Source organism: Vanacampus margaritifer, chromosome 17 (genome assembly GCF_051991255.1).
Source record: "Vanacampus margaritifer isolate UIUO_Vmar chromosome 17, RoL_Vmar_1.0, whole genome shotgun sequence".
Classification (NCBI taxonomy): Eukaryota; Metazoa; Chordata; class Actinopteri; order Syngnathiformes; family Syngnathidae; genus Vanacampus; species Vanacampus margaritifer.
In genome coordinates, this window is record NC_135448.1 from 18,067,406 (window position 1) to 18,078,018 (window position 10,613).

Here is a 10,613-nt window from a genome sequence, read left to right on the forward strand (position 1 = left end):
CGACAATGAGACACCAACATTGGCGCTCAGAGGCCTCTCTGTTGCTATTTAGCCATAAAACTTCAAATAACTTGACTAAAGTCACACGGAAAAGCTAGCAGCAGGCTACTCTCCTTGTTAGCTAGCTGGCTACTTCCTGTTTCTTTGAACAACAACAGAGGTAAAAAAAAAAAAAAAAGTTTTTGTGGTTGTTGCTTGTCGGGCCGTCAAGGGACTGCACCATTTGGGATCCGAGGGTGTGCGTGGGGGCGCAGGACAAATAGTGGGGCAGGCTACTTCCTGGTTCGTAGAAGATACAAATGTTCATGGAGATGTTAATGTCACACAGGATTCTACCAATTGCATTGTGGGGTAAGGAGACAAATTCCATTAACTGACTGACTTGACTTAGTGACTGACTGACTGAGTGATTAACTTGACTGACTTACTTACTGACTGACTGACTTGACTTGACTAACTTGAGTTGGCTGACTGGCTTGACTTGTTGACTTACTGACTAGTCCCACTGACTTACTGACTGGCTTGACTTGACTTAGATTTGACTGAATTACTTACTGACTTACTGACTTACTGACTTAACTTGACTTGACTTGACTGACTTACTGACTGACTTGACTTGACTTGACTTGACTTTGATTTGACTTGGCTGACTTACTGACTGGCTTGACTTGTTGAGTTTCTGACTTGACTTACTGACTGGCTTGACTTGACTTTGATTTGACTGAATTACTGACTGACTGACTTAACTTGACTTGACTGACTTACTGACTGACTTGACTTGACTTAGATTTGACTGAATTACTTACTGACTTACTGACTTAACTTGACTTGACTGACTTACTGACTTAGCTTGACTTGACTGACTTACTGACTGACTTGACTTGACTTGACTTGACTTTGATTTGACTTGGCTGACTTACTGACTGGCTTGACTTGTTGAGTTTCTGACTTGACTTACTGACTGGCTTGACTTGACTTTGATTTGACTGAATTACTGACTGACTGACTTGACTTAACTTGACTTGACTGACTTACTGACTGACTTGACTTGACTTGACTTGTCTTTGATTTGACTTGGCTGACTTACTGACTGGCTTGACTTGTTGAGTTTCTGTCTTGACTTACTGACTGGCTTGACTTGACTTTGATTTGACTGAATTACTTACTGACTGACTTGACTTGACTTTGATTTGACTTGGCTGACTTACTGACTAACTTGACTGACTGCCTGAGTGACTGACTACTGACTTGACAACAGACTTACTGACTTACTTACTGATTGACTTGACTTGACTTGAGTTTGACTTGAGTTAGTTTATCAGTCAGTCAAGTCAAACTCAAGTCAAACTTGACTTGACCAAATGACTTGACTTGTTGGCTTGATGGACCGACTTGACTGACTGGCTGAAATAGAATACAGAAAACAATCATCAGTCTGAAAAGATTCCCTTTCATTTTCCATCCGCAATGAGAGCGAGCGCCCATGGCCGGCTTCTTCTATTGACTCTATCGCACTCCACAGAGAGCTGCTCCACTGGGCTCATCTTCTCCTTCCCTCTGGCTTAACTCCGTGTGGGTGTGTGTGCGTGTGTATGAACGATATTATGATTGATGCTATTTTTAGATTGTTGCTTGTTGGTTGGCCAATGCTGCTGTGTGGGACGGCTGACCGATATGCTTGCAAGGACGGGGCGGCCGCAAAGGGCTCAGAACCGCCAGCGTTTGTGTGTGTGTGTGTGTGTGTGTGCCTGCGTGTGTTTGTGCGTCTTTCAATGAGTGAGTGATATTTGGCGTGGCAGCGGACGGCAGCTAGCATACGCTTCCATCCCGCCAGCACCCCAAAGAAGTGTTGCCACAACAGGGAAGTGCAACCAAAATACATGCATGCTATCCACAGTTTACTGTCTCAGAGACGAGTCCAGATTTTGTTCCTTGCCGTCCCTCAAACACTACATTCCTACTCGCTCACTTACTCACTACATCAACATGAGAGAGGGTTGAGAATCGGCAGTAAAACAGGCCAAAATCCATGGCCTAACCCTAACCCATTTTATTTATTTATTTGTATTGCTTGCTCCTGCGCTCGACTTGACTCCCTCAATCACGCCCAGCTCGCGTCCTCTCAACCTCCATCTTACCTCCCCCAAGCTCCGTTGCCCCCTGCCCGGGCTTCCTGCTCCCTTGCCCACCTCGCTCTTACTTACTCCCGTGCTCGCTCGCCCCCTACCTCCTAACCTCCGCGCTTCCTCTCCTCCTCCATCCCTCCCTCCCTGTCAGGCTTTGACCCACTTTGTTGGTGGATGCTTTGGGGGCCGTGTGTCTTTCAGATAAACTCATTTGCTGCGGATCATTTAGAGAGCAATGCCATTTCTCTGCGCACACCAACCTCCATCTTTTCGACACTCAGGAGACGTGTGTGTGTGTGTGTGTGTGTAATCTGCTAAATGGGCAGAGACATACGGACAGAGGGGACAGATACAAAACAGCGAACAGTGGTAGACAAATTGAAACACAAAGGTCACACTCGGCTGCTTTGTGTGTGCGCTGTGTTCGTGTGTCTATGTACACGCTGCACAAATTTGACTAAAAACACATTAAAACGTTAATCAGGGGGAAGACCATAGTACTTAATTTTAGCAAAATTGTTTGCCAATAGAACAGGAAAGTTTGATTGAGCTAAATTTGCCTACTTTAGAGTGCCTTGTTGTTAGCCATGAGTGTGCGCACCTCAGTGAGAAAGGTGGAACAGTGAGTGGAAGTAGGGTAATGGAAAAGGGCTAGGCGATTGCGATAGAGCAAAAATAAATAATTACGATGTTTTTTTCTTCCTATCATCTGTTGACGATTTTTAGCAATTTCATTTTGATACTTTAATGAAAACGAAAGAAAGTAAAGAATACTTCAACATTTTAACATATGAAGCAATGTAAATTAAAGATGTGGAAGATGAACATAGAAAAGTATTAATGCAACAAATGAAGTAAAAAAAAAAAAATTAAGTAATTTGAAATGCATTATGGTCTAATAGGGTGCAATGTCTTACTCCGGCCAGCAGAGGGCAGCGTTTGCTGCCTTATAAGAGGCCCCAAAGAAGACGCTTGCGTTCTCAAAGTGAAGAAGAGCCACACGCCTTGTTGGAACAGCAGTGTGATGGCGAACGTTAAAAACAAATGTTCTATTTTTTTAAATTTACAGTTAAAACTTTTTTTTTTATAAATAAAGTGGAGCAGGAAAAGATAGACTGATTGCCTGTTGTCATGCACATTTCCGCCATGTTTGATCGAGTAAATATGCTCACCGTAATCAACCTGAAATTCACGATGATTATTAATCACCATGCCATTATATTATGATATTAAAAAATATATACTTTGCCTCGACATTTCATCTTGGTGAGATTTTAGTTTTCGCAGTGTTTATGTGTGTGCGTGTGTTTGTGTGTCCTGCTGTGAGGAGATGAAATCCCTCAAACCGCACAAGACTTGCTCCCTTTCGGGGACAGAACGCGGTCACGGCATCAATAATTCATGCGGGGTGAGGTCAAAGGATGCGCGGGGGGCCCGAGGAGCGGGCGGTGGGCGGTCATGATAGCTTAGCCTCGTGTTTGGCGAAGAGCGTCGCCGGTCAAGTCCCCGGGAAGCCGGCATGTCACGTCCTGTGCGAGTAAGCCGCGGCGAAGACGACGCCAATGACGCAACGCCAGCCAAAAGCCAGGCCAGGTGCGCTCAAGCTAATTGCTGGCGCCCGACCAACGTCACGTCTTCATCCACTGGCGAGGAATTATTCATCGTCTCAGCTTTGATTATTGACTTCTTCTTCTGTGCTTTGAATGTTTTGTCTTTTTTTTTTTCTCTGAGCATTCTTTTGTGCTTTGGTTTATTCTCTGCTGCGTGTGAATTTGTCGTCTTCTTTGTTTGTCGTGGATTGTCTTCTTCTGTTCTTTGTATTTTTGGGAGGGGTTCAATGTTTTTTTCTTTATTTTTTTTTTGTTTTGTATTGTTGTGACTGATTTGAATTCCGTTAGCCCAGTAGCATAATTGCTAAAGTCATGTTTTATGTTTATCGGGAAAAACAAGAACTGACCGTGTAAACACAATTCTTAGCAAGCACATTGATTTTTTTTGTGTATTGTTGTTGTGACACAAATCTAAAAATGACTCTTGCAAACAATTCATTTTTTAAAGTTATTTATGTATTGTTAATTGTGATTTGAATAATTGCCAAAGTCCTTTTTTTACCATTTTATGAAAACAAGAAAAATCTACCCAGACGTAAAGAAAAAATAACGGTGTCATTTTTAAAAAATTATTATTATTATGCTACTGGGCTAGCAAATTATTTTCTTGCGTGGTTTGAATATTTCTTTGCATTCTGTGATGTTTCGTGAATATATTTTACAAAAAAATAATGCTTTTTGTCTATTTCTATTGTCATTTTAAAGGTATTTTCGCGCCACAACTTGAGCCAACCGGAATTTTTCTTGCACCGACAATCAAGTATCGGTAGAAGTGGTTCTTCTTCTATGGTGTGAATGTCATCTTGTGTTCTTCTGTGGGTTTGATTTTTTTTTTTCTCTTCTGTGTTCAAACTTATTGTCTCCTTTGTTTTGTACTAATTGTCTTCTTCTGTGTTTTCATTTTTTGCTGGAACAGAATCTCTCTTTGCGGCTTCTTTTTTTCTCCTTACTTTCTTGTGAACACGAACACGTTTGTGTTGGTCCCGAGGTTGAAGCTTCAACAAACAAACGAGAGCAGCTTCAAATCATCTTTAGCGCCACAGAGCTGCTCTTTACCTTCTTTCTTTTTTTTTTTAATGCCCCCCCCCCTTCCCCTTCCCCTTCCTCTTCCTCTTCCTCTTCCTCTTCAAGTGGCCTACTGAAAGGAATAAAGAAGCTTTTAGCCTCCAAAACCTCCCGCTTTATTCACCGTAATTGCCGGCTGATTGCAGTCATTTCCGTGCACTCGTCACTTTGGAAGTCTTTTGGAGGCTGGAGGGGGGCTGGCTGTGTGTGTGTGTGTCGGGGGGGGTCTTGTTTGTGGTGTTTATGGATTTGTGTTTTCTTTGCTCGCGCTCATCAGCGTCAGTGAGTCAATTTGTCTGTAAATGGGATCGGGCATGCTAATGTGGATGCTTTTGAGTCACACTGGGGCGTGTGCGTGCATGAGAGTGTGTGTGCTCTGTGGGAAAAGAGGTGTTTTTCTGAGGGAAGGCAATTTATCCATGAGCGCAAATGAGCAACAAGACTATGCTGGAAGGCAGGAAAAGTGCCTGTGAAGAGTGTGCGTGCGCGTGCGTAGTCTAATGGATGAGAGAGGGATCAAAGCATGAGGACGGTTAGAAGGCCGGAAGGTAGAAAGAGAACAAAAGTGTCACAGGAAGTGGAATGAAGATGCCGCTTCCTTTTCCTCTTATTTCTCCTTTTTATTCCTCTTCCACTTCTAACTCCTCCTCGCCCCTGCGGCCTCCAACCTGCTGCTTTATCTATCTATCTATCTATCTATCTATCTATCTATCTATCTATCTATCTATCTATCTATCTATCTATCTATCTATCTATCTATCTATCTATCTATCTATCTATCTATCTATCTATCTATCTATCTATCTATCTATCTATCTATCTATCTATCCATCAGTTTAGCTATTCATCTATCGAGCTACTAGCTTACTTCAGGGACAGTCTGTAAAACTTAGTTTCCCTGCACAAACAACTCGCTGAATGTGAGCAGAAGTCTTGTGGTGCCTTCAGGGTCCATCTGAAATCACAGCTGTTGCTGTATAAAACAATCCGTGGCCCGTGCGTATGCTTGGCACACAGTGCCACCTGCTGGTGAGGCGCGGAACGCAAAGAGGGAAATTCATGTTCTTTTCTCTCTCTTTTTTTTTTTGTTTGTTTAGTTTTGTGTCACCTCAAGGGCTTGGGAAAGAAAATGGTGTGACCTTGAAACATTCCAGTTACTGCAAGGGAAAAAATAAAACACCTGCATGTTTTACGCACATTTTTATGAGCAGAACGGAAAGAGTTCAAGGAGGACATGATGTAACCTTGGTCACTTTTTTTGTCTTTGTTATGGAGGAAATATTCATGCATGAAAAAGTGCACAAAAAGGCCAGTGAACTTTGTTCAGTCATAGACCAAAAAAATAAATAAAATTAAAAAAAGGTTTAGACCTCAGCTACACTTCAGGTGCTTCATTTTTTGTTCTCTAAAATTCAAAAACCTTTCAAATCAAAATCCATTTTACTCTTTCATTATTGCATTTTTTTTTAATTATTAGCCATTATTTAAACATATTTGATACATTGATACTGTACAAGTGCTAATATTCTCCAAAACAACACTTGAGAACGCCAAATCCTACCACATTTTTTCTTTTGTATTGATTTTGTGTCATGTGTCGCCCCCTAGAGAAGGAACGTCCCATAGCGCCGGGCCCGTCGACAGGTGCGGTGATCGGCGGCCTCATCGGCGCCCTCGCCATCATCGGCATCGTCGTGGGTCTCGTCTTCTTCGTCCGCAGACGCCAGCGGGACGCCGAGTGAGTCCTCGGACGATTCCAATGATCATTGATCACCCGTACGGCGAATGAATCGCGTCGCTACGGCACTGTTGTTTGAATGACCATATTTGGTTGTCATCATTTTATTTTGAATGACTGTCGTCCAATTAGTGGCCCCCCCAAGCACAAGCCCGCCCCCCCTGTCAAGAGTGGCGGCTCCACAGAGCTGGTGAGTCAATCAGGAAACAAATTGGTGTTGCTTGTTTTGATCAGAGGTGATTAGTGCTTGTTTAATTGAGTGACCATGTAGGAAATTATACAATTTCAATTAATTTCTCTGAAAGTTATTGATGACTAATAATGTTTATCTATCAATGCTCGTGATTATATAGTGACAACAGAACAATTACATGCTCGTCCACTAGATGGCAGAAGGTCCACAATTAGCCCGTGTATCTGCTAGCATTCATCCAGCATGCACAGCATGAACAAGTTCATTAATGAGTGACGTCGTGACGTCATTTACATATATAAACAAATACATTTTTGTTTGCTTCCTCGCAGCTCAACAAGCCGTCGGAAGCGCCCGCTGCCACCGAGATGGCGCCGCTCACGCCGGCGGGGGACGTCTACTACGAGCCCACGGGAAGCGAGCCTGTCAGGGTATTTTTTTTATTTTTTTTTTTTATGACAAAAATGTTACTTAAATCTTGCGAGGCTGCAATATTTTTAAGTTGGAAAAAAAATTCTAATTGTCATATTAGGATGTTTTTCAACTTTTATTATGCAAGATTACAATTTGGTAATGAAATGATTATCCTTGGTTTATGACTTTTTTCTACAAAAAAAAAAACTGGTAAGGAAAAAATATTCCAACTTTTTCCACTATTATTCTTGCCTTTTTGTAAAAAAAAAAAAAAAAAGTTAATTTTGCTAGGATTATATTTTTTCCTCACAAAATGTACAGCCTAACTTAAATCTGCTAAAATTCCAATTTTTTGAGCAACAAAATAAAAATAATAAAAACAAAAATAAAATGCTGACTTTTTCAGCTGTTCAAGGTCATTGCTTTGTGTACATGTAAAAAATAATAATAACAATTAATTTTACAAAGATGAATTTTTACTTCAAAATATACAACTATAATAAATTAGCCCACAACTTAAATAAGCAGGAAAAAATCACTTTTTCTTAAGAAAGAAAAAAAGTTAAAATCTTAACATTCAGACTTTTTTTCACAGAAAAAAAAGGTATTCTTTTAATTTTTTTTTTTAACTGACTGACTTTTATTACGTCTTATTTTATTCTTGTAGAACTCAGGCGGCGAAACTCCCGGCGCGCCAAACGGCGGTGGACCTCCCCTGCCAGACGAAGTGAACCTGAACCTGGACCCGGACTTGGAACTGGTCTCGACCAATCACGAGCCTCCGCCGACCACCAACATCGCTCGCGGCGAGAGCTTCGTGTCGCCCGCCATGTACGTGTAAGCGTGGCCGACCACTGGAGGGCGGGGCAAGTCAAGGGAGCCACTCCTGTGACTTTTTATTTTTATTTTTTTTTACACACTTTTAACCAACATTCTTTTTTATGTTGCAGTCTCACTGATGAGACTAACACAAAGTACAGCTTGTAGGGCTGGGTGATATGGCCTTAAAATTAAATCCGTTTTTTTTTTTTTCGTGAATACATTTTAATTGATTTATTTATTTTTTTTTATCGACCATCGCTTCTGGAAAAAGCGAATGACAAGGAGCACTGAAACTGTTTTTTCTTTAGCATTAACGTGCATCAATTTCAATACAAATGAATGCATTTTTCTTTTCGGATAATGTGAAAATAAGTGCTTTTGTCAAATTGCAAAGTTGCCAGCGCTAACTGATTGTGCTTTTGTAAACGAGCTTCTCTGTTTGCAGCCCTGTTGTTAGCGTAAGCAATGCACGTCAGCGGAACGACATCATTATCACCCAGCCCTAACTGCTCGCTAACCACACACTCGTGAGCTTCTTTTAAGGGAAAGGTCAAAATTATATTCCCAACTCGGATAAAGAAACATTCCGCTACCATGTTTTTTTTTGTTTTTTTTTGAACGCACACACACAAGCTCATCCAGGCATCCATCACAGGGAATGTAACAAACGTGCATGTAAAGTAAACCCCCCTCCATTGTGGACTGAAATCCAAAATATAAAAAGTACAGAATTTCAATCAAAATAAGGGTGCCGCCATCTAGTGGTCAGCCGTTGAACTACATCTAATTTAAACGAGAATTAGACCAAAATAGTTACTGTACCAAAAAAAAAATTTAAAATGATGGAGAGGGAATTTACTGTACACACACTGGACACTTCATTAGGCAACAATCCTTTATGAATAATAATTATCATAATAGTAATGCTCGCCTTTAGCTAATCACGTAACTGTCCCGAATGTTTAGATAGAAGTTTGTTTTCGAGGTTTGGAAAGCACATGCGCAACAAGCACACTAAGTATCATCAATCAATAAAGAAAAAACTTATTTTTTACAATAATCGCTGAAAAAGATGAGCGTTTTTATGTCCGTATCTGGTTGGACGCTGTCCCTAATGAAGTGTCCCGTGAGCATATGAGGGGAAAATACTGCCATTACAGTTGATGTTAACATTGTACCAAATGACCAACAGTGTAAATAGTACTGCTAATATTGATTGATGATGATGAGTAATAATCATAATGACGATGATACATAATTATTGGTGTAAAAAAAAAAAAAAAAAAGTATATATAGTGGTTCTCAGTGCCTCTGCGGAGAGGGTGGAGGCGTGTTTTACTTTTTAACAAAAACGTTGTCACTGAACTGACGACGCGAGAAAATATGCATAATAATGCTAATAATAATGAAATGTGTGGACTTGAATTATGTAACTGTGCATGGCATGATGACCGGCTTGTTCCTTCCCAAAGCTCTTTGACTGCAGCCTCATTATTATTATTATTATTTTTAAGAAATATTTATCAGCATGTCTGATTGAAGAACAAAATCTGGATTAGGTTTTTTTTTTTTTTTTTTTTTTCCTCACAGCACTCAGTCAGCGAGTCACGAGTCCAACTCTGAAAACCTGATGTGTTTGATTTTAAAGTTTGTTTGTGTTGATTTGATGACAATCATGTTTGTTGTTTTTGCTGCATGCTACGTGAAACACTACAACACTGAAAGGGATTTTTTTTTTTTTTCCCCCCAAACACAAAAAACAAGAGACTTTGTGTGCATTTGGATTGGGTTAGAAAAGGCAACAAAGATTTGTACTAGGGCCACACTGACAAGGGAAACACGCCAAAAATATTGCATCAATAGTAAACAAATCCAAACTAACAAACCTTCTCACTTCACAATCGCGCCCAAAGATGTACATGATAAATTGCTTTCAGTAAGCGTAAAACGCAGGATGGTAGAGGATTGAGACATTCAGTAATCACTTTCTAATCTCGTCAGCAAAAGCAAAACTGGGCTTGAAATGCTACCTGTTTTCTTCTTTCAAATTTAAACAGTGTTAAACACAATTGTGGAATTACACTTGAAAATAAAGAACAAAAAACATATAAATGTTTTGTTTTTTTCCAAGAGAAAAATCTTCTAATATTACAAGAGTGAAGAAAAAAGTTGTAATATAAGAATGATGTCCTAATTTTTCAAATTCGATTGATAAAAGCTCTCGACATTCTTGGATGACAATGTTGCAGCGTTAGCTGTTAGCGACGAGTACAGTACACGCCCCCAGATGGTTTTTCATCACAAAGCCACACGTGCCTTGTTTGCTTTTTGTTTACTTTCTTTATTTTAAGCTTTTTATTACTCGCCACCAACCCACAATGACCTCGATTTTCACACTGGAGATGTCTTTTGTTTTTGTCATGAGTTTTGTTTTGTACGCTTATGGGGGGGGTGGGAGAAATGTTAATGGACGTGTTTTACAAATCCTTGTCTTGTCAAATAAAAACAGAAAGCTAATCCACAAGCGTCCTGGTTTGCTGATTTTGACTTTCTCGCCAGCCGCAGGAATGCGTTGGCGTGAAAACTCGCGACCGGCGTGGTAGACAAAGAATGCAAATAACGAGAAATTTGCTAATAGGCTACTG

At 40.4% G+C, this 10,613-nt stretch overlaps 1 protein-coding gene across 1 annotated transcript in view; it reads left to right on the forward strand.

The window, feature by feature from the left end:
• Nucleotides 1-10,485, forward strand: part of pvrl2l (PVR cell adhesion molecule related 2 like) — a 136,700-nt gene extending 126,215 nt beyond the window's left edge. Inside the window, exons 7-10 of the mRNA XM_077547789.1 lie at nucleotides 6,410-6,539; nucleotides 6,672-6,729; nucleotides 7,065-7,163; nucleotides 7,814-10,485. Of these exons, the coding sequence (XP_077403915.1) occupies nucleotides 6,410-6,539; nucleotides 6,672-6,729; nucleotides 7,065-7,163; nucleotides 7,814-7,987 (461 nt within the window). The 3' untranslated portion in view covers nucleotides 7,988-10,485. The remainder of the gene's footprint in view (nucleotides 1-6,409; nucleotides 6,540-6,671; nucleotides 6,730-7,064; nucleotides 7,164-7,813) is intronic.
• The last annotated feature ends 128 nt before the right edge of the window (nucleotides 10,486-10,613 follow it).